The sequence below is a fragment of the Rhopalosiphum padi genome, chromosome 1 (genome assembly GCF_020882245.1).
Source record: "Rhopalosiphum padi isolate XX-2018 chromosome 1, ASM2088224v1, whole genome shotgun sequence".
Taxonomy (NCBI): domain Eukaryota; kingdom Metazoa; phylum Arthropoda; class Insecta; order Hemiptera; family Aphididae; genus Rhopalosiphum; species Rhopalosiphum padi.
In genome coordinates this window covers 55,732,156-55,757,355 of record NC_083597.1, presented here as the reverse complement: position 1 = coordinate 55,757,355, position 25,200 = coordinate 55,732,156, and the positions used below count along the sequence as shown (strand labels likewise).

The following is a 25,200-nucleotide window of genomic DNA, read 5'->3' as shown; positions in this document are numbered from 1 at the left end:
CTACGGAATCAGCGGCATATATCGCTATTATCAAAATCGGGAACTCTTTACCAGTCGTCCAACTTGGCCAGTCGGTAGCACTGAATACAATACTATTTTGTTTTGAGTCCGGTACCCTCTATAAATTAATAATTTATCATTTATGCTAGAGAATAAAGATAATTCCGCGAAGATTTTTGATTATTTCCTTCACCAGCAACAAGCTATGTACTTTATAAACAGTAAACACTCCGCTGTAAATAAACTCTAGAATTCTTATACAATATACATGAATAAACTTGTTAAACGTTTACAGTTTACATGGGTTATCATCGTTAATATAATATGCTATTAGATAGGTAATAGGTAGTTATTGGAAATTCCATTATTGATGTTAAATCATTATTCATTAATCACCATACTGATTACTGATTAATGATTAGTGAGTTGTGACTATTAACATAGTTCAATTTTCATTCTGTGATTCAATCGAAAATCGAATTGTTATTGAACTAAACATGGATACTCAAAAAACATTGGATACTTTCATTAAAAGTAGAAAAAGGCCAACCAACGAAGATGGTTTGCATAAAAAGGAACTATTGAACAATACCATTGGAATAAATAAACCAACTAGAAAATTGTCATTTGATTGTACTGAGCAGCAAACGGTTAAAAAACAAAAGGTTAGTTAACTAATTAGTACTTAATTATATTAGAATTATACTGATATTATTATTATGTTTTTTTATTTTAATGGTGATCGTAATACAATGAATTCCGCTTAATGCAATCAATGGTTTATTGGAATAAAAAAAGAAAAACCTGAACCAAAAATTATGTTACAAATGTTAAATTTACCTTTATTAGAATCACCAAGTACCAGATAATTGAGTCACTTTTATGAACATTATTTTATCGATTTTGTGGCCTTTCAAACTGATTTAAGTTATAAAATCTAAAATATTTTTAATCTAATCAATGTATTATTGTACGTTGCATCTAGTGGCAGATTTAAAGGTTCAAATAAAATGTTTTATAGAATAATATTTTTTACTATTGTTTGTAATAATTTATTATTTTTATAAAAAAAATACCAAAACCTTTCTATGATAAATACTTTTGATAGTTCTGTGTCTGTTATAGATAGGCATCATTTTAATATAATATGATATGATCTATTTTAATCATTTAACAAGCAGTATATTTGTTACTAATTGATGTGATTTTATTAAGTCGAAAAAAAAAATTAATTTATAGAACATACTCATCATCTTTAACTTAATAAGTTTTGGTTAGTTTTTAGTTATTGAGATTTTGTAAGCATTTTGTGTATACAAAATTAAAATAACCTGTGTAATACAAACAACGGATCAACTTTGAAACTTGTATTCATTGCAAGATAAAACAATTGTAAATGTTAACTTGATTTAAAATAAAATAACAATATAAAACCCATGGATTTTTTATACTTAAATTTTATATAATATTGTACTTAACAGAATAATTTTATTCTGTAAAATGCATATGATGTATATTAATGCATAACTTTACCTATCAATTTTATTTTATTTATTTAATATTTATTTTTAGGTTGATTCTGGTATAATACAAATAATTGGTCAAGATAATCAAAATGCTTCTGTTAATAATTTGGTCGCTGAAAATATTTTGGAGAAAAAAGAGACTGAAAATAAGAATGAAGTTCATTCTGAAAGAGCTACAACTCCGGAACAATCACCATCAACTAAGGCTAAATTACGTAAAGTATGTTTATCAATAGTTGTATATCCATATGCCATTAATAACCAAATAAAAAATTTAATTCACATCAATTGTATTTGTTTTAAAAATATCAGTTATTTCTATAAGTTAAAGAAGTATTTCTTTCATTATTATGATACAATTATATATAATGAAGATTATAAAGTTAATCTTGGTAACCTTTACCAAAATTGTTCATACTTGATTAAAATAATTCTAACAAAACAATAAAAATAATAAATTTTGTTTTTTAACTAAAAAATTCATAAAAGCTAATATCTGTTTAATTAATTTAGGAATTGGATTTGGGTGAATTTCGTAAAATTGTTCGTCGTAAACACAACCTTAAGAAATTACAAGAAAAATTAAGCTCAGTAGAACAATCACAAGTTGAACTTAAGTCTGCTGAATCTAAAGTTGAAGCTGCTAAAAGTCATTACTTATCTTCATTTAAATCAGTTGATCTCTTGGTTGATACTAGCCCAGTAAAAGTTGGATCAAGTCCTATAAAACGATCTCAACTCAAACCTACAGCTTTATTTCTCACCCCAGCACAGTCTATGCTTAGTCCAAGGAAAGTTATGATGACCACTCAAATAACACAGCCCAAAGAATATGTTTCGCCTAGAAAGTTATTAGATGAAGTTGGATCTCTTTTAGCTATGTCACCATCAAAACGCTATTCTGCATTAGTTGATTCTAAGACATTGCCTTTGCCTTTGAAATACCGTGTTTTAGACGAATTATTCAAAGCTTTGGAAACTGTATCGTCTATGATGTTTACTAGAAAAGAAAAAATAACATTTAATAAACTCAAACGTGGTATTCAGCAAATGACTAGAAAGTAATTAGTTAAATTTAATAATATATCTTAATTAATTTTATTAAGTATGTAAATGTGAAACTTATAATTTAATTATTTTGTTTAGAAATTTTACTGAATTACACTTGGCACAAATCAAAACTGTAGTACCAGATTTTTTTAAGTATGCATTAGTAAAATCACCAAAAGAAAAATCTAGTTATGAATTAGTGATAACTCCAAATTATGGTAAATAATATTATAATAGTTATTAATTTTATTGTGTTAGATTATTCAATTTTTTTATCAATTAGGCTCAGTAAATGAAGATAACATTGACTTGATTGAACTAACTACTCAGAGAAAAAAAACATTTTCTAATGCATTACTTGACATTTTGAAGGAGCATCATAAAGTATAATTTAATAGTAATTTAAATAATTGAATTCAATTAAAATAACTATTTTTGTTATTTCTAGGAATATTTGAGTAAGCTTATTCCACCTATTGTGATTGACAAAGATAAAATAACCAGATGGCATCCTGAATTTGATGTAGAAACAGTAGAAGATATCATTCCTTCAACGTTACCCAAAATTGAAATTAACAAACCAAAAATAGTAACTGCAAAAGATTTATTGGGTATTTAACATTTAACTTTATAAAAGTATTTAAATTTAATTAATTAAGTAATGCACTAATTACTGCTTAATTTGTTCTAGATAAATCTCATGCATTGTTTGTTTACAATAATCGCTTAAACAGGACTCTTGCAACAATGAATAATGGAAATAAAAATTTAACTGAAAAAAAATTTCCAACAACAGACGCAAAAAATGCTTTAAAAGGAGCACTTAAAGGGATTCCTAATTCATTTTTACTAAGGGTATTATTTTTTTATTACTTTTAGTTTAAAATATATACTCAATATTTTTGTAAAGATTCAGGAAAAGCAAGCAGAAAAAGCTAAAGAATTGATGACACGGTCGGTTGGTCAATTAGATGAAGATAGAATGATGAATAGATTACCAGATATTGCAAGAAGGATTCGTACCTATTTTGTACAACTTCAAAGAAATGTTATGCCATTCAAAAAAGTCATTGGTCAGTTAAAGCAGAGTTATCCTGAAGCTATGACAGACCGTAATTAAATATTCCTTTCATTATTTTATAACTTTTCTACTAGTAATAGAAATAATAATATTAATAACTGTTATTATTTTAGAGGAATGGAAAGCGCATTTAAATCTTCTCCAAGAAAAAGTACCTCATTGGATTTTATTAAAAAGCTTGGATGGAATTGAACACATTCGAATTGATAAGAAAGTTGAATTTGAAGAAACTGTAATTAAAATATTAACAAAATAATATTGTTATAACAGACATTAATTTGTCTAAAATTTGCTTTAGTTTTATTTATTTACATTATATACTTTTATTTCCAGCCATTTATTTTGAAAAAAAATTTTTTTTTTATCATGTAACCACCTGTTTGCCAAATGTTTAAATACTTTTTTTCAAAATTATTAGTAGAAATAAGTAATATCAAAGTAATTATACTTTTTAAATAATCTTCTTATATTATTTTTTTAGTAACAGTTTTACTTTGCTCCAAAATGTTTTAATTTGTATATTATATTTATATTTGTAGTTATATATTTATATTATGTCATATAAAAACATAGTTACTATATTCACTTATCAAAATAATATGATTTGAATAATTTTATTGGTTATTTATTTAATAATCTCTTTATATTAAACATTACAATTCTTGCATATTTTTAATTAAATTCAATAAAAAATAAGCAAACAGCGAGGACGTGATTTAAAAAAAATTGAATAACATTTTAATTTAAGCAGAAAATATTTAAATTTCTTTACTATGTATCTAAAGATATTTATATTTTAACATGTCTTTAACTTACAATTATTATGTTATAGTTATTAAATTATTACTTATTTTATTGAATATCATATTTCAAATAATACAAAATTGAAAGTATTATTATTTTATTAATTTGCTTTTAAGAACTTTATGTTAGAATAATAATTTTTAATTTCAACTTTCATAATAAAAAAGTATAAGATAATAATATTATATTTTATTGTTGTAATAATTTATAACATTATTGTTTTGTTTGATATCTAGAAATTCTTATCATCAAATATTTGTTCAAAACTAGTAATTTAGTATGGATGAGTTTTTAATTATAATAATATAATTTACTATTTTAATGTATTTAATAGATATGCTAGTTATTATAACTTGTTATACAAAATGAATAATCTGCAATGTCTAATTTCTATGTACATTTCAAAATATTATTATAGCTAGATTTTATTTGAAAATTTCTGAAATGAACAATATTAAGTCAGGTATTTTCTCAAATGAGAAAATTGAATGATAATTATTAGTTATAACTTATAAGTCAACAGTACTCCTACTAGTCCTATTTTTATCTAATGCTGATAAATAATTACTAATGACACTGATCAGTTTTATAATGATAATTTTTTGAAATATAGTTAAATTTCTAGGTCGGATTATGAATCTGTTATTTGACCATATAAACTAAGTTATTTAGCCAATTAATTTTATTTGGATGGTTGAAGAATCTGTTCATCTGGACTAATTAACAAGCTAGGTTTATACTTCAGTAGTAAATATATTATATTATTTTCTAATATTAATTAGAACCATAAGCATGCACAGAGGTATTTGGCAGTTATAAAAATATTGCTAAATCATCAAAAGGGCACTAGTTCATTTTTTAAAGATATTTTTCTTATTATTATCAGGCCCGTCCCTAGGGGCACAGCATTAAGATTTCGGTCCGCAGGTCGTGCATAAGTATGATCCATTCGCACGCCTATGATTAGAACAGTTCAATTTGTTTAAATTTTTGATATACGCATAGAGAGTAATACTTGCATTTTTTTGAAATAATCAAATAAACATTAATAATCAAATAATTTGTTGTATTGTATGATAATATACTACAATATGATTATAGTTAATTTTACATGAAAAATATTTATGTTTAATCATTCATATTTTACTTTTGAATAATATTACAAACACAATAGTTATATCACTGAAATCAATATTACCAAAGATGAACCTAATATTAAATTTTCAAGCTTTTTACTCAAACACGAAAATAAGTGGTAAAAATAAAAACATTTTTAATGTCTCAATATAAGTAAAAAAGTCAAAATAGTTAAAAAATTATGAGAGTAAATGCTTAGTAAAATTTCAAGTGCTTATAGCTCTTAATTTTCGAATTAAACAGAAAACCAAATTCGATTTTGTCAGAAACTAAAAATTCCTGTTTTTTTATGGTATTGGGAATTTTTTACTGTTAAACCTCTGATCAACTACTACAGCTAAATCACTAAATTTCTCAGTACCCAGTGATTAAATTATTGGTATCTTGTCACTTAAGTTTTCCATTTAATTGAAAGCAATTTGATTTACTTTAAAAGTAAATAAGCATCTAATAGTTAATAGAATAATTTTAAATTTTAATACCTATTATCTAGCCACCTAGGCAGGGACGTACGCCCAAAAAAGTTTTGGGGGGTGTTTTTGAAAATCAGTTATTAATAAGTATAGAACTTTATTAAATATACAAAAAAAAATGACGAAAATATTAAAATTAGTTTTACTTAAAATACTTTTTGAAAATATAAACATTGATAAAACAAAATTAACATTAAAATTGAATAAGTAAATCACCATGCAAAAACCCAAGTATATTTCTGGGGATGTTTGAACACCCAAAATACCCCCCTGTGTACGTCTCTGCACCTAGGTATCAACTAACTAAATTCTAAATCAAACTAGTTATAGTCATAAACGCCGGGTTTTATAATTTTCATGGGGTGCCATAAATCCCAAAATTATTTAACTTATAAGCAAAATGAAAAAAAAAATTCATCAAAGCATTACATAAAAATTATCATTTATATTTCTATTTCTATATTCTTTACATGTATATAAAATTAACGTATTGAATATGTGTATGTTTTATTTATTTCATAGTCGGTGCCCACTGCCCATGGTTATCGTTGTATAAGTTACAACTAGTCTTTATATTCCCGCTCGTTTATTATCAATACGATATTACAATACCACAGAACAATGATTATTGTTAAATTTCTGATATCAAATTTTATAATTTTAAGAATAGTTGTTAAAAAATACAATGATAAGTGATAACTTCTAAAACTAACTAAAACTATGTAATAAATAAATATTAATGAGTCATGACAACTGACGAGTTAGATCTAATTTGTCGTGTAATAAGTAATTACTACCGAATTCCATAAATTATAATTAATTATACACTTACATAGTTAACTTCATATTTTTTGATCTTTTATAAACTTGATTCATTTATTATTATTTTAAATCGTTGATTGGATGACACAATAATATTATGTCCAGTATAGAATCAAAAATTAAAAATCGCTCTGCGAATTACAAACGTGGTAAAAATCGAGATGTAAATTTTCGAGATATCATGAGACATGTAAGTATAAGTGCTAATAATATGTTTTTATGATTTAATTAAATATATTTATTTTTATTTTTAGAGGTACAAAAATATTATTAAGAACAAACGAGAGTCTCTTTTAGAACAAGTGCGCAATGTTGCGTTTGAAATGCGAGAAAATGAGGTCACTTCATTTATTGACAAGACATGCATAAAGTAAAATTATTTCTTAAACTATATTTCTGATATGTCTTAATGTATATGATATGTGCAGTAATATTTTATAGTACATTTATGTTTAAAATTTTAAACAATGTAAAGATGAAAAATAAAATGTAAGTAGATTTAGTTAACATGTAATTAGGCACTGTTGATAGTTAGTCTTAACAACTTTATAGTCACATGTTATTATGGTAAATCTTTAATATTTAAAACTATTTTGGTAGATAGTGGATAGCTAAAAGAAAACGACTATTTGATAAATTAGTTATGGAAAAGGTTTTCTAACCATTTGACACCATAAAGTATTTCATAATTCATTATCATCTATTCGAGATTCACTAATATATATATATTGCTACAAACAAATGACGCACTTAGGATTAAGCCAGAGGGTACATGGATAGTAGGTCGGGGGACACAGACTATATAAGGGGGCCCTGGAGAAGACTCCTGCAGACGTGATTTACCAGAGTTAGCGCAAGCACCTTCACATCAGTCTACATCAGAAATCTATTATTTGGACTTAGAATATTTTCAATTAATTAAATAAACGACACTTAGAAATATTTCGACACAACCTGTAATTTCGACGACCAGTTGCTGGCCCACTGCAATATATTGATGTATGTTTGTATGTAGTTTATTGACTTGGAAACTACTAAATCAATTGACACTACATTTTTCACAAATATTTCTTCAGACCTGTAAAGTATTTTTGATTAATTTGTCTACCCATATAATTTGCTATAAAGTGGCTTTCACACAAATTTAATTTTGACATACAAAAAATGAATACTTTTTTATTTTTATTTAAGATTGGTTACAGAAATAATATAAAAAATATAAAAATTGGTTAATAATATAGACTAGTGAATCACTAAACAGTTTGTCCCAAAAGTCCCGTATCACCCTTAGTACCTCTGTGGAAAATCAATATAAATTAAATAGTGGTTTTTTTTTTTACAATATTAAGTATAGAAATTCTGATTGACTGACATAAAATCAATTTTTTTTTTCAAAAATAATTGATTATAAAATATCTATTTCAACCTGACAATATTTATACTTGTTTAATTAAAGTTTTTATTCCCATTTATTAATTTTAGGTTCACTTCACAATAAATGAAGTACTTAAAAATAGATAACCAGATTTGCTGTTCATTTAACAATAAAACACATCCACTGTTATTTCTATTTAAATAAAGACTTTAATTAGGTGCATAAGGGAATGTTAGGCTGAAATAGAAATTTTATTATTGAAATGTGAAACGATTAATTTTTTTTTGAATTGTTATGAATTGACATACAAAATACCAGTTATTAAAAATTGAAATTGTTTAATTTTAACTGTAAACTTTATTAATAATTCAATATTTACAGATTGTCATAAAAAAAAAATCAGCGTTTCAATCGAAATTGATCAAATCATAAATTCATGGTTTCTTAAGCAACATAATTGTTCTTAGAAATTCGAAAACATAATTGGCTCTAACTTGGTTGATTTTCATTCAATTTCAATTTTTTTTTTAACTGTTAAAAATCTGATCAAAAAAATGACTATCTTGAAAATTTAAAAAACTTAATTGCATAAACAAATTTTTTAACAATTTTTGAATTTTTGAAAAAAAATAATAACTAATTTTATGCCATTCATCAGAATTTTCATACTTATTAACGTTAAAAAACACATTTAAATATATTGATTTGCCATGGAGAATTAATTAAGGGTGATATGAGACTATTGAGACTTTTGGAATAGACTGTATATTGCTATAGGATTTAAAAAAAAAAAAAAAAAAAAAAAAAAAAATAGAATAATATTTAACTTACTAATTGTTTGTTATCTAAAAAAGAACAACAAAAAACTCAAAAACTGTTTGATTTATTTGACAAACGTTACACTCATTTCACAGATTAATCTTAGATATATTAGGAACATTTAGAGAGTATTTTAAATCTAAACCTAACTTGATGTTTAAAAATATATCAGTTCTGTATCATAATCAGGTGGATTGTCTATCTTGGTCAAATTAGCAACAAATCAAGATACACTGTTACTGATTTACTTGTGAACTAAGATACACCAATAAAACACTGTATTTTATGTTAGTTCATTTTTTTTCTGGGTCAGTTTATATTGATAGTACAGTTATGAGTAGAAGCCAGATTTTTTTATGGATCCAATATATATTTTTTGAGTATGTAATTTAAGTATTTTGTGGTGGTAAAAAACGTGGACAATTTTGGACGTCAAAAAATTATAACATATTTTAGGGTTTAAGTCTTAAGAACTATTTCAAGTAGCTACATATGTATTGAGAATATTTTTAGTATAATTTTAAAATACAGTAAAACTTCTATTCAACAGATTATAAGATTTTCTGTTTAACAACATTTTAGTGAAAGGCATTACTAAATAATAAATAAATGCATGTAATTCTATTTAACAAATTTCACTAAAACAATGTTTCACTTTACTTAAATAATTTTAAAATAAATCTTTTCTATAATTTTATAAAATCTAGTATTAAATAATATTAAAAATGATTAAAAGTGTAATAAAAAAACTTTTTTTTTTTAACAAGAATGGATGTAGAGGAAGATGATGGATTTCATTCTCTGGATGAAGAAGATAAAATTTTTGATGAAATTAAACAGGAAATCTTAGATGAAGAGAGTATGTATTAATAATTTTAAAATTATATTTTCTTTAAATTGTGTTTTATTTTATAAATGTATGTATTTATATTATAGTGAAATGGATATGTGAACAAGATATCGATTATAATATATATTTACAACATTTACAAAATAATTCTATTGAATGTCCTGTCTGCCACATTGGCAATCTCATAAAAACAACTGTCAATACAATTTCTTGTGATGTATGTCATACATCCATTCAGACATTTCTTGAAATTGATGCGTTAAAAAATAATATGGAAAATACTGCTGCTGAACATTCATGTGTTTGTCAGTCACCAATTGAATGCATTGTTTTTCCGACACCTTATGATAATTCTATGTTTATGTTATGTAACATCTGTCAGTTCCTTTTTCAGATATCATAAGTATAATAATATATAACAAGTTTAAGCTTATAAATTGTATAAAACTTATATTCAAAATTATTTTAATGTATGTATTTTTTTGTTTCTGTAGATTAAAATTAATAATATACAATTATTTTTGGTGAATTCTATTAATATATTGACATAATATATAAGATATATATCATGTAATAAAATTGTATTTTATTATTATTTATATAATTTATTGTTCCATTAAGAGTTGTGAGTCACTGAAAAATTGAATTCAATTGACCATTTAATTGAATGGGTTATTATTCTATTGTGAATGAACTATGTAGTCTACAGTTTCCTTTTTAAAACTACATGATGTAGTTCTAAGTTGGTTTAAAATAACTTTACTAATACTCATATAATATACATCTTACTTTTAATATCTTTGTGATAATGTTAATATTTGAGTGAAAAATGCACATTTTTTTTATAACTGTGTTTTTTATCGTAACTGTATTTGATGTAAAAGCACTGGAGAATTTCAAGGGTAAACTATTATTTTTTTTATAATATATAATTTATACACTTTAATGTTCATATTTTAAAAATAGAAAGATGTGAAATCCCAATTATGCGTGGTCCGTGTCAAAATTGGATACATAAATGGTACTATGATTCTATTTTACACCAGTGTAGGACTTACATAAGTGGTATTTGCAAAAGTGAAAATATATTTGATTCTGAGGCAGAATGCCTGTATTATTGTGTTGGTGGTAAAAGTAACTAAATATACTTTTTTAACTTATCAAAATATTCAACATTTTAATTTGCCCTAGATCGTAACAATACATACTTAGTCTCAGAACCTATTGAACAAAAATATGAATATGGTTCATCTACATTAGCGCCAATAGCACCAAGTGATAGAGGTGCAGAACTTACATTTTCTGAATCGGGTTATTATACTGTATTTATGATGGCTGAAAACAACGCATTTATACAGCTTGATGGAAATCGTATTCCTACTTTCCAATTAAGGTAAAATTTGGCAACACAATAATACACTAACTTTTTATTCGTACAATTTCCATTTATTGGAATTTAATAGGCTATGTCGAGAAATATCATTCCAATTTCGTACGCGTTTACCACATGGATTACTTGTTTATCATAGTGTTAAGGATAGACCAACTGGTCTTCCTCCCTATGCATTATATGTAATTGTAGAAAAAGGACAACTTAAAGTAGTTCATGTTTATGGTAAACATTCAACCTCTGTTATAGTCGGAGAAGGTGAGTTACAGATTTAAAATATACATATTTTATATTAAACATTTAAAATGGCATTGTAACTAAAATTGATAAAACAAATCTTTAAAGATATTTTAAGTCTAAAAATATACTTAAAAAATGTTGAAATCCTATAAGAAATTTAACATTTATATTTGAATTAGGTATAAATAATAAAAAATATTTATAGAAAAAGCCTTTGAAAATGCTTGTTATACAGGACAATACTTTTATTAGACAATACTTATTATTTAAAAGTCTATTAATGTTTATAAAAATATATTTTTACATAATTTCCAATCGAAATAAAATATTTTTAAAAAAGATATATTTTTTAATAATTTTTATCATTTTAAGTTTCTATTTTTTGAATAACAACATACATTTTTAATTTCATACTTTAAAATATTATTAGATATTTATTTTTTTTTCCGGTTAGTAATGCCAGGGTAGTCTCCGCGGCGTAGTCAATTTAAAACCAAAAAATAAATCTTTTTTTTGTATTTTTTGAAATATTTTGATACTTAAAAATTGATATTTGTGTGAGTAGTTTATGAGTTACAATAAGTATTCAAGGTTTGCTGAGATACTGGGATACCCAGCAAAATGTAAATCTACTACTTGACCCTGGGGCATCTTCAGGTCAATTCTACGGTGGGGGGGGTTTAACTCTTACATACTGCTTTGATAAACCAAAACTTAAACCTATAATATATTTTATGTAATTAAAACTTATATTAGCCTTAAAGATTTCTGATATATTGTACAGATGCAGTAAAGTAGTACTTACAATCTTAAAGTAAATAATAATAATAATAATAATAATAGTAAAAAAAATATATTTATTATATTTAAAATTGTATAATATGTTATATAACAAAGTCCAAAACTCTTTTATTAGAAGCAGCAAAGCGATTAATAATGTTGTCTGTATTAATTGTTTCATTTCTATGTATATTATAAAGAGCTAATTCAGTCAGCCTCTGCTCACTCATTCTGCTTCTTAACCAACTTTTTAACCTGATAAACAATAATACACCAAAGCAATAATAACTAAGAATCATATGCATAAGCAATAAGCAGTAAATAATTTATTTACTTAAATACTTTAAAATTTAAGTTTGTAAATAAAATAAATGCTTGTTAATGAATAATTGATTTTTTGTAATCAATATTAAAGTATAGTATCTAATACCTAATGAAAGGGAAGTAAGGCTGTAAGAAATTTTTAGAATAAGTAAAAATTTTAATGTACCTATTAGTAGTAAAATTTACAATATGCATAATTTTATACTTTTATATAAATATTTAAAATATTAAATACTTATAAAAAATTAAAATTGTGTTTTAAAAAAGTATATAGACAGTTTAGTAAAGATTTTAAATAAAAGTATAAAAATGTATTCAATATTTCAATGTCAATTTGATAACTGAAAAGTGAAAATGATACCTGCGAAGAGTTGAGAAGCTGCGTTCTACAGTTACTACGCTAACTGGAAGAGTGTATAATATAAAAAGAATTTGTCTAATACAAGGGAAAATAAAATCAGGACATTCTTCAATGGCGTTAAATACATTATTTGGAACTTGTAACCCTAACATAAAAAAAAATGGTAATTAAATTTACATAACATATCCAATTTTAATTATAAAAAAAAATATTAAAAATTTGTACTAAAGAATTATGGATATTTTGTAAAACATAGATAGAAAATTACACGATTTATGGGGGAGGCGATCGCCCCTATCACCTCCCCTCAGGGACGCACCTGACTTGACCAAAGCTGCTGGTCAAAACTTTCAATATTTATAAGTTATAACTCATAAATTATTGTCCGAAATTCAAACTTTATGTATCTGAAATTGAATATTTATGTTGTTATTCTAAAAAATAAAAACTTAGTAAAAAATATTTTAATGGTGAAAAATCTTGTATTATTTATTATTGTGTAATAAATTACTTAAATAATTTTTTATTTATCTAAGGTAATATCATTTTATAAGATTTTTTTTTTTATTATTATTTTAGGATTAAATCATGATATTTGGCATACTGTTACTGTACGCATAGATGTACATGGCGCTAGACTTATAGCAAAAGTAGATAATATAAGTGCCGAAAAAATAATACAAGGATTACATAAGTCTAGTAACTATGGCATATCTACAGACTTAACATCTGTAGTTTTAATTGGTGGTATGGACATAATGATTATATTGAAATTTAATTAATTAATTTTCCTTATTTAATTGATGTAATTTAAATATAAATTATATTTAATTAAGTAAATAAAAAAAAAATTATTAATTAGATGTATGCATTGTAAAACTGTATAGATTGTAAACAGGGGTGGATCCAGACCAAGATAACAGGGGGGGGGGCGATTTTTAAAGGGCACACATTAATTTTGATAAAGTATTTATTTAGGTACATACATATGTTACTTTCCACAGTCTTGTGCAGAACAAAAAAAAATATTTTTTATAGTAATAGTAATAAAAAAATGTATCACTATAATTTTGTTACCCTTCAATATAATTACGTCGAAAAACTAAAATCAGGGACTTCAAACTATTCTTTTTTTGAGAGAACAGGGGGAGGATTGCCCCGATCACCCCCCCCCCCCTCGGATCCGCCACTGATTGTAAATACATTTTTAAATTAATAAAAAAATTATAGTATTGAAATGAAATAATAAAAAAAAATATTTATATACATATATATATATTGTGCAACATTGATTTTGCTTTTTAAAATGCAGTCATACCGTTATTTAAAATTATTATTTAAAATCCAACTGTTCATTTCTATATGAATGATTTAGGTTTGAGTCCTGAGGAAAAATTACACGGTGTCAAGTATATTATTGAATCATTTGTTGGCTGCATAAAAGAAATGGTTTTGAGTGCTGGAAAAGCTGCTTCGGATTTATTACCCATCAAACCGTTAATTGCTACAAAGCATGACAATGTACAAGAGGGTTGTATAGATAAGTATGGTGTTTATTTTAAAACCATTTAAGAGTAAATTATTGAAATTTAAAATATATATTACATGCAAGCTAATCCCTTTAAACACAAATTCCAGATGTAAAACCGAAGACAATATTTGTTTTCAAGGTAGTCTGTGTATTAATCATTATAATCAATTGTCTTGTGATTGTTTTGGAACTCTTTATGAAGGCGAATACTGTGATATTTATGGTATTATACTCATACATTTTTTATAAAAAATGTACTGAATTTACATCATTAGTATTCAAACTGATTAACTATTTTCAGTTTCTACTGTATTAACTTTACGAGGTTCTTCCTATGTATCTTATCGTGTTTATGACTGGAAAGATAGAGTTCATTCAAGCATGAATCGTATAAGTTTTATGTTCAAGACTAGATTTGATGATTCTGCTTTGTTTTATGCAAGTGGAGAATCTCATAAACATCACCACATTGCAATATCAATTTATAATGGATCAGTTGTTGTTGAAGTTGAACTTGGTGATGGAGAGCCTATATTTGCAACTGTAGGTAATAACACAAACTCAAACCAATGGCATAACTTAACAATATTACATAGAGAAAATATGATCGATATTATGTTTAATGGAGAAACTAAAAATTATATTTTGGCTGGAACACGAAATTATTTATACATAGATCCTGAAATATATTTTGGTGGTGGACCTACACTTTCTAATAAACCTGGTATAATATAAATTATGATTATTATTTCAATTTAAAGTATAATTAATTCAATTAATTAATAATATACAATTTCAGGTTTGAAATCGCATAATAACTTTGTAGGTTCTTTAAAATATGTTTTCTTTAATGACATATCAATATTATATGAATTAAAAAGAGGAAATCCAAAAGTGCATTACATTGGATTTTTATCGCCAGAATTCACAGAAACTGAAGTTGACATGATTCCTATAACATTACCATTTCCATCTTCACATATTTTATGGCCAGTAGCATCAGTTAACCATATAAGTTTAATGTTTGATTTTAAAAGTCATAAGCATATGGCTATTTTAGTGTCATCGCCTGTGACAACATCCACTCAGAATTCTTCAGGATTCTGGGAAGTAAGTGGAAATTTGTGATTATATATGTTCCTACATAATTGATTAATTGAAAATATTGTTATAAGTTACGGATGGTAAACAATGAAATACGTTTCGAACTCACACCATCATCTAGTAAAAATGTCACACAATTAACAACTGTTAAATATGATTTAAACATTGAAGGATCTTGGCATAAAATTTGTTTAAATTATACTAAAGGATTACTCACATTAAATGTAGATGATAAAAATAAGACAACTTTTTTAAATGGTATTCAACATTTTTTGGCTGAACAGACTATAACTATTGGTAGTGGAATTGGAGGCAAAGGAAGTTTTGGTATAACATTATTATTTAATTTAATTTAAATTCTTTAAATTTAAAATAAATTATTATTATAGGCCTTGTTGGTTGCATACGAGAAATTTGGTTAGATGGTATATTTTTAGAATCTAGACATATGGTTAGAACTAATAGGACAACTGGCCAAGTTTCTATTGATAATTGTCAATTAGTAGATCCATGTAAGAGGCCAAATGCTTGTGAACATGATGGTAAATGTTCTGTCGTTGATGATAATGTAATATGTGACTGTAAAGGAACAGGATATATTGGAAAAAATTGCCATTTCGGTAAAAATACATATAATCACTTATAATTCAAACAGATATCAATATAATTGAATTGATTTAGCACAGTTTCGTAAGACATGCGAAGAACTTGCTCTTTTAGGTTATACTAAGCCTGATGTATATCTCATTGATATTGATGGAAATGGAAAATTTCCCCCAGCTCATGTTAAATGTGAATTTGGGGCTCAAGGAGATTCAAAAACCATTGTTGAACACAATTTACCCAGTCAGATTGTAAAATAATTTTAATACTGAATCTAATAAATATAAATACTAATCTAAATGTTTAAAAATTTAGGATGTTAGAAGTGCAGCAGAATCAGATTTTAGCTTTACTATAACCTATAGAGATTTTCCTCCAGAGATGTTGAAGGAGCTTATATCACATTCCTTACATTGTAGCCAGTATATAAAATATGATTGTTATAAAGCTCCATTAGATCTCCATTCTGCTACATGGTTTACTTCCGCTGCTCAAGAAGAACTCATTAATTTTATTGGCTATGCTAAAAGAGGATCTTGCCCATGTTCAAGTATTTTTATGTTCATTTTTAATATAGTATTTTTTCACATGATATTTGTTTTTAGTGAACAAGACATGTTCAAATCGTACTCATTCATGTAATTGTGATTTTCCTGATGCAAAATGGCATTCAGACGAAGGACATTATTTAACTTCTAAATATGGAGGATTAGGAATTACAAAAATGGTATTTTTACAACAAGAACATTTACAGCTTGATGCTTTAGGACGTATTACATTAGGGCCACTTGAATGTGTTGAAACAAGTTAGGTTTAATACAAATATATTTGAAAAGCTTTATTAAAAATAAATGCTTTATATTTTTAGACACTCAAAAGTATGTCGTAACATTTACAACTAGTCAATCTTATATAGAAGTTCCGGGTTGGAGAAAAGGAGACATAGCATTCAGTTTTAGGACTACTGGTGAAAAAGCAATTTTACTTTATCAACCACCGATTCGAAGACAACACCCTTCTTTTATGGTCGCTCTCACGAGTGGTATATTTTTTATGTTTTTAAAATTAAACTTTTCTTATTATTTTATTAATCTTTTTACTCATGACAATGTAACTTTTAGATTTTAAATTAACTTTTAATTTTACATTAAATTCTGGAAAATCAAGAGACATGGAAGTAAAATCTAGACGGCGTTTAAATAATGGCGAATGGCAAAAAATTTGGATTGATTATAACTCTCATCATGTACGCTTTATGATTAATACAGATTATGAAATGATCGATTTATTACCAAATGAAAAATTTGGTCCTTTTGAAGGAAGTATGTATATTGGAGGTGCTACAGAGTAAGTTTATTACTTATTTATTATTATTCTGTTCACCGTAAAAATATTAAATTTTCTTTAGAGACCTACTTCAAGTTACAACTGTAAGTCAAGGTTTGATAGGATGTTTTCGAGGACTGGTAGTGAATGGTGAAATTTTAGATATATATTCATATATGAGTGTTCATTTATCAGAAATTATAAAAGAATGTAAACCATCCTGTGCTCCAAATCCATGTAAAAATGGAGCGAAATGCAAAGAATTGTGGAGTACATTTCAATGTGTTTGTGAAAACCCTTGGGCCTATAGTGGGATATATTGTGAAAATAGTTAAGTACCAATTAAAAATAATAATGAAAATATATTATTCCAATATTCAGTTGTATATACTTATTAGTTATTAGTTTATTACTTATTAATTATTATATTAAATGGCTATTATTTACCATTAATTATTTAGATATCAATACACAAGGTTTAACATTTATTACAAGAGAGTCATATTTTAAACGGAATTATTTTATCAATAATATAACAGAATTAAGTCAAGAGTCTTATTATAAACTTTTGACTAAAGATATTTTAATGAATTTAAGAACATATGATGAAAACTCTTTAATATTACACGCAAATGATCATTTAAACAATTTTGTGCAACTTTTTATTATGAATGGAAATTCTGTGGTATTTGTGTTTAATCATTCTCATAAAATTTACAACATAACTGTAAAATATCCAGGTAGCTTATGAGTTATACCTAACCTATATCATATATGTATTAATCAAATAATTAAATTAAATAATTTAGGTTTAAATCGAGGAAAATCTATTCAACTAGCTTTGGTGAGAACAGAAAATGTTACTATGTTATATGTCAATGAAATAAATAGTTCTGTTCCAGTTGGATATAGTCTATTGATTAATTATACTAGCAAACCATGGATAAATCCTGAACTGGGTAGGTCCATTATTTTGATATGGTTTATAAATAGTGCTATACTATTGTAATAGGTACATAATTTACGATGTATTACATTTTTATTTGACTTTGTTTATTGATTGTTACTAGAGGTTTTATCACCTCAAAGACCACCTGCTCCTCCTACAGAATACTTTCAAGTAAATATTGGTGGATTTGATCCAGAAAATTTAATTAGTAGTAAAAAAGAATCTGTCCGATTGTCTGGATATGTTGGTTGTGTACGAGGATTAAAAATAGATGATTTTGTAGTCAGTTTCAGTAGTCTTGGCTTAGCAAATTCTTCATTTAATACTTCTAAAGAAAAAGGTATATATATAAATCATAAATATTATTAACTTATATCAGTTTTTAATTATTTTAATCTTATAGAACTTAGAGGCATAATATCTGGCTGTAACATGAAATGTGACGAGCAACAGCCTTGTAAAAATAAAGGAATTTGTATTGAAAATTTTGAAAAAGGAGGTAGTTCATGTGATTGTGAACATACATCTTATTATGGAGATTTTTGTGGTTTGGGTAAAGATACTTTTTTTTACTGGTTAACTTTCTTACTTAGTCACTAAAACTTCTGATATTTAGATAAAGGAGCAGATTTTAGTGGTGTCTCGGTTTTACGTAGAAAATTTCTTCTTGAAGGACCAGTTACGCAAGTAAAGTTAAATCTAGCTTTCTCAAGTAGTGACAAGAGACAACGAAGCACAGTTTTATTGCTTATCCAAACAGAGAACAAGTAAAATGTTGTTTGAATTTTAATAAATAATCTATATTCTACAAGGGAATTGTTTAAACAATTATTTTTATATATACATTTTGATATACTATTCTTTTTCTTTAAAAATGTTTAATTATATTATAATACAATAAAAGATATATTGTTTTAAATTGAGATTATTACCGTTAGTAATAATATAATAAAATTGTTATGTAGGAGAAGTTACTATCTTATAGTTGCATTAAACGAAAAAGGTGAAATGATATTTGAAGAGGATCGTGAGGGAACAGGAGGAGCATTTGGTGCACATATTAAAGATAGAAACTTTTTAAATGGAGCACGACATTCGGTTTACTATAAACGTACTGAATCTAGCTCAATACTTATGGTAAACTGTGTTTGCTTAGGTGTATGAACGCACTTAAAATTAAAAATTTATTTATTAATTATTATTATTATTATTTTCTTAGGTCGATAGAGATCCTATAGAACTAAAAAAGATTCCAGTTTTAAGTTTAACTGATACATTAACAGATATCACGGCTGGAGATAATGAAGTACAAATTGGTGGACTTAATACGACTGACCCACGATTTGCTTCTTATACAAGTTATAGTGGATGCATTTCAAGTAATTTGTATACTTAAATTAATATTGGTAAAATGTGGGATATTTGTTGCTAGCTATTTTATTGTTTTAAATCTTAATCTATATAATAAAATTAAGTGTTTGCTTTTTCAAGGAAATAAGTGTTCTCGTTAACTGTTTAAATAAACAATAATTCATTTTAAATTCGACATAGTCATTAATCTAGCTCTAGAACTTGCCTAAAATTATCAAATTTACACCACCATCAGTGATCTTAGATCACTAGGAGTTCTAAAAAATCATTGACATTTTTTCATTTTTTTCTACATTCGTTGTGGATAGAATTATTTTTCTAAACAGGGATATAGTGAAAATTATTTTGAAATGTTTGAAAGAAGCTATCCAATGATATTCTATCTGTTTTATTTTATTTCATTATTAGTAATGTTTTTGGTGTTGAACATTTTTTAAAATATTTTTTACAACTTTGTGGGAATTATTTGTATATAATTCATTTAAATGTGGATTTTACACAAGCTATTTTGAAGTGTGTGAAAGCACTTAACACGGCAAGCTTATGATAAAAGAATACAAGATTATTATTTTTTGAAATATTGATATTGAATCTAATTATTTAAATTTATTTAATAATAGTAAGACAATTCAAGTATTTTTCATAAAATTAGAGATTTTTTTATTGAAGTAAAATAAACAAAAATAATAATTAAATCGTAATTTAAGTAACACCTACTAGTTACAAACATAATATTTTTATCTCTTTTGTTATGTTTAAACTAATATATATATAGGTATATATATTAATTAACCAACACTTTTTGTTTTTATTTATAAATATATTTATGTGGATAAATATTTTATAAATAATATTATGGTATATCTTAGTGAAATATTTATTTTAATTTTAGATGTATTTTTGGAAGTAAATTATAATGCAATGAGACCTTTGGATGAATATATGCTATTTACAAAAACTGGTAGTGAAAAAGTAAATGTAACAAATTCTCAAGGAGTTCGCAGTGCTCAGTGTGCTTCTTTTGATGATATACACAAACCTAGACCTGGACCTTCACTTAACATAAGCTATGTATGAATTATTTTTTCTTTAAACTTGCTATTTTTTTTTTTTTAAATGCTTTATTATTTTTAGGGAGTTGATCAGACTTGGGTCTTGGATCCTCCAGCTCGAATGCCTTATGATTCTAAATATGCAAAAGTGTTTACACAACAAGATAATACATTTAATGGTAAGTTAAAATTTGAAGTTGACTTTTTGAAAAAGTAAACTCATATTATACATGTTATATGTTTAATGTTTATATGTATTATGTACCTACTACTAATAACTTGTAGTACAAAATATTAAAAATATTTAAGTTAAGATTAAATAAATTATAAATTATTAGTTCTAAGTGTTTATTTATACAATTTATTAATATGAGCATTTGTTTTGTATTTTTAAAGTTGTTGCAATGGTAATGGCCAGTATCCTATCGTTAGTCATAATATCTGTGTCATATCATGCATATCATACTAATGTTAAATGGAAGAAACGACGAGATGAAGAAATTAATGCTGAAATAGCACGAAATAAACGGCAGTCAATTCAAATGCAAGAGGGATACAAACTTGTTAAAGTATAGAACAGTTCAATATTTATTAAGTTATTCAATAATGTACTGAATAACTGACAGTAACAATTTATTCTCACTTCATATTCAGGAAGATAAGCTTCAACTTAATGGAATAAATATGGAAATGAAATCATTATGTAAACAGCCATCGCCTATTGTTCGATTCTATACTCCTTCAGATGAAGATAATGAAGGTTTAAAAGGAAAAGAATTACGAATTGAGCCTAGATTAAAACATTCAGCTATACGAGGTATATATTTTTTCAATAAAAAATTATAAAAACTATATGCATTAATTGTATAGGTTATTTAAACAAAATAGACAAAACTTGGGAGCCTATTGAAGAAACATCTGAAATATTAGAAGAAATTACTGAAGATAAACAATAATGTCAATTAATCTTCCTAATCACCATAAAAAAAATGAATTTATATCTTCAAATTTGTGTTGTACATTTTATGAAGATAGGTATGTATTTTGATGAAAAATAGTAATTTCATGTTTGTCAACCTTTAATCTTAGTACCTATTTTACATTTTTGTATTATGTGTAAGTACCTATGTACTAAAGTTAATGCCTCATTATTTGAATAAAATATATAGACTTAAGAGTTATCTGTTTATTATTTAATCATTGAATATTTATTTAATATACAAACAATAATAAATTGTACATATTCATTGCCTCCATAGGGGTTTTTCTCAGCATGGTCCAGTATTTCTCTCTTAGTAAATAAAATAAAATAATTAATATAATACATATAATTTATGCAATATTATGTATTCTTTATTTAGTAAACTAAGTAAGTAATAGCAAATATCATTTCTTTTTTTGAAAAATAAATTGCACATCTTACACTGTTTGTGATCTAAATTCTAAATCATTAATTTAATAATAGTTCATATTTATTTTACAATTTTCATTGTATGTGTTATAGTCCAGTTGGATAAATTGTCATTATAAACACTGACCAAAAAAAGTTTACAATGCTCGAGTTATTAAAGCAACATAGATAGGTAATTATCAACGTATACCAGACATAGTATATAATAACTATAGCTATTATAGTATTATAATACTGAAAGTTTTCAGTGAACAAAGTACATAGTCACATAGATTATTGACATTTATATTTTTATTTAATATATTATCAAGAGATTTGATTAGTAAAAAAAAAAAATGGAGAATATTTGACTTATATAAATTTTTATTGAATATTGAAATATATGATTATATACTTTTATACCAACTTTTGTTTTTTTTTCGATTTTAATTCTTTTAAATGTAACATGAGTTCATCATATTTAAGTTTACTTAAATATATACTGTTAGGATTTCTAACATCTAAAATAATAATAATAATAATAATAATAGATTTATTTTCCATTATAAAAACAGCACGTGTAGGTACTGCAAACAGCTGCATTAAGGCAATATGTCAGTATGTATACTGTTAGCTATGATAATATGATAAATTGGCAGCATAAAGTCTGAAGTTAATAATAATTGCAATATAAATTGTTCGTTATCAAGACAATGAATAACTATGTGGTTTTCGTTCTGAATACCCTCAAAATACCTGATTAACTACTATAATGACACTACTTATAAAAAATTCTTAACCTGTGAGGTAAAACATAGTGCCCTAAATTTCTGTATTTTGCTACTCTCACTTCAGACCATATAATTTAAAAGGAATTATAAAACATAACACACTAAATTACTCTAATATTCACATTAATTCCCACACTAGGTTTAGCATTTTATACGATGACTAGTTTGTACGGGTATTAAATATTTAATATTTACTTTGCCTAATATCTCAGCATTGTATTACAATGACTGATGTCTGATTTTGTCAACCTGGATCGTAACCTATATATATATATCTAAACTCTAAACTAGTAACTATTGCTGAATTTAATGAATAGGGCAGACTGGGCTAGTCTGGGCAGAAATCTTATATTACTTATAAAGTTATAATATTTGCATTTTTATTTGGCACAATCATAAAAATAGCAGGGTACGAAACAAATACGTTTTACGCAAACATAAAACTAGTTTAATACATAAACGTATTCTATATGTTAATAATTCTGCTAAAGTATAATCATTAATATATATTTGAAAAGTTGAAATAAAAAAATGTCTTAATATTACATAACTATTACCGGAATCTCCACGGTCCACGATGGCTATGCATCAGAATTGCCTATCCAAAACGCCGTAATAACCAAGTATTATTGAAATGCATTAATAGAAATATAAAGTTTATTTAAGTTTTTTAAAATGTTAACATATCAAATACATTTTAAACACACAACGATAAAAATCAGAGACAACGGCGCCAGAGGTAAGAAGCTACAAAGGTCCTCTGTGGGCAAAGTGGCCTAAATGGTTCGCGTTGTTCGGAGAAGGTTTATAGCCATTGTAATTCTTCAATAGCTTATTATAACTTAAAAAATGGTTTTTAGGTGTTAAATTAATTACAAACATAATTTTTGTTGTTAACATGGGTAACACAGATGAAAAAAAACAATTATTATTATTAAAAATTAGTATTTAAATATTAAGTATATTCTTCAATTTATCATTCTAATCTATCTATGGACGCCTTATTAGTTATTTCAACAGTACTGGAAATGTTGTTTATCCATTCGCACTACACTAAATGATAGCATTAGCGCCATTAGCTATTAGGCAACCATATATGAACACTGATGCATTTTTTTATGCAACTAATAAAGTATAATAATATCCATAAAAGTTTCAAGTCCCTAAAAAAATATACTTGTATATTGTTAATATAATAATATTTGAACTTCTAATTCATATAAAATTAAATGCACATACGACTTATGTGGAATCTTTCATAACATTTTTAAGCTTTTAGATCTATCAGGGAAATATTTTTATCAACAATAATTAAAAAAATACTGAAAGTTACCTATAGCTTTTATTTGAATAAAAAAGCGTAATAAATTAGTATAAAGTTCCTCATAAGTTTTTCTAGCCACAATTAAAAATGATCGTAAATAAATTCAGTAAACCTGGGTCCTGTGTCATGCAATGTGACCACTAACATATTATTTGCTAACTACTCATCGCTGTCTAGCGCCTGTTAAAAATTATTCCATTGCTTATATAGTAACAATATTATTTCAATGGACCATCAAGTTCCTCTTTTCTAGACGTGGTTTTATTAATGTACTAAAGTTTTTCAAATTTTTTGAATTCTTAATTCTTTTTTAATGTAATAACATTTTTATTTTTATTTTTTTATATACTATCGAGTATCGGTATCGGTATGTATGTATTATTTGTAACGACTGTTTTTTTTATTCATAAATATAGTTGTAATTATTGAGCTGTATTAATTTATTGGAAGCTATTAAAACAAAAATTGCCATCTCCCCATCGGCCCATCGTGGCATCATGCCATCATATTATGTTAAAAATAAAAAACACCGATACTAAGAGCTTTTTTATCATGGAACTTCTAATCTTGATGTAGTTGTCCGGTTTGTAATTAAGTAATTGTGAATTGTGTTTTTAACTTTTATAAATAATATTATGATTTATAAAAAATAATATTGTTACTAGTTCTGAGTTCATTACCTATATTCATTTGTTTATGTATTAATAAAATCTGTTTTGTTTACTTC

The 25,200-nt window shown here is 25.4% G+C and overlaps 3 protein-coding genes across 5 annotated transcripts; all 3 read left to right on the top strand.

Moving 5' to 3' along the window:
- Window positions 1-121: 121 nt before the first annotated feature.
- LOC132931931 (DNA replication factor Cdt1-like) lies at window positions 122-4,270 on the top strand. The gene is made up of 9 exons (XM_060998036.1): window positions 122-665; window positions 1,573-1,746; window positions 2,040-2,587; window positions 2,673-2,794; window positions 2,860-2,960; window positions 3,025-3,187; window positions 3,268-3,431; window positions 3,487-3,688; window positions 3,771-4,270. Exons 1-9 carry the CDS (start codon window positions 498-500, stop codon window positions 3,911-3,913), a joined length of 1,785 nt encoding a protein of 594 aa, XP_060854019.1. The 5' UTR covers window positions 122-497; the 3' UTR covers window positions 3,914-4,270.
- A 2,458-nt stretch (window positions 4,271-6,728) lies between these two features.
- Window positions 6,729-10,516, top strand: LOC132930780 (uncharacterized). Its single transcript, XM_060996829.1, has 4 exons — window positions 6,729-7,083; window positions 7,148-7,263; window positions 9,855-9,946; window positions 10,024-10,516. The coding sequence occupies exons 1-4, from the start codon at window positions 6,991-6,993 to the stop codon at window positions 10,338-10,340; spliced, it is 618 nt and encodes a 205-aa protein (XP_060852812.1). The 5' UTR covers window positions 6,729-6,990; the 3' UTR covers window positions 10,341-10,516.
- A 114-nt stretch (window positions 10,517-10,630) lies between these two features.
- On the top strand, window positions 10,631-22,165 carry LOC132930763 (axotactin). Of its 3 annotated transcripts, none has more exons than XM_060996812.1 (29): window positions 10,631-10,839; window positions 10,904-11,065; window positions 11,129-11,330; window positions 11,401-11,585; window positions 13,612-13,779; window positions 14,408-14,576; window positions 14,671-14,786; window positions 14,865-15,287; window positions 15,363-15,673; window positions 15,739-15,994; window positions 16,057-16,287; window positions 16,349-16,521; window positions 16,586-16,820; window positions 16,876-17,076; window positions 17,139-17,312; window positions 17,392-17,617; window positions 17,679-17,926; window positions 18,058-18,336; window positions 18,406-18,555; window positions 18,667-18,885; window positions 18,949-19,098; window positions 19,162-19,312; window positions 19,511-19,682; window positions 19,765-19,924; window positions 20,809-20,987; window positions 21,051-21,147; window positions 21,365-21,537; window positions 21,623-21,785; window positions 21,839-22,165. In XM_060996812.1, the coding sequence occupies exons 1-29, from the start codon at window positions 10,767-10,769 to the stop codon at window positions 21,922-21,924; spliced, it is 5,532 nt and encodes a 1,843-aa protein (XP_060852795.1). In that variant the 5' UTR covers window positions 10,631-10,766; the 3' UTR covers window positions 21,925-22,165. The 3 variants fall into 3 exon arrangements, with proteins under 3 accessions (XP_060852795.1, XP_060852803.1, XP_060852786.1); XM_060996820.1 differs by having other exon boundaries at window positions 10,904-11,071; window positions 21,857-22,165; XM_060996803.1 differs by having other exon boundaries at window positions 10,904-11,071.
- Window positions 22,166-25,200: the final 3,035 nt, after the last annotated feature.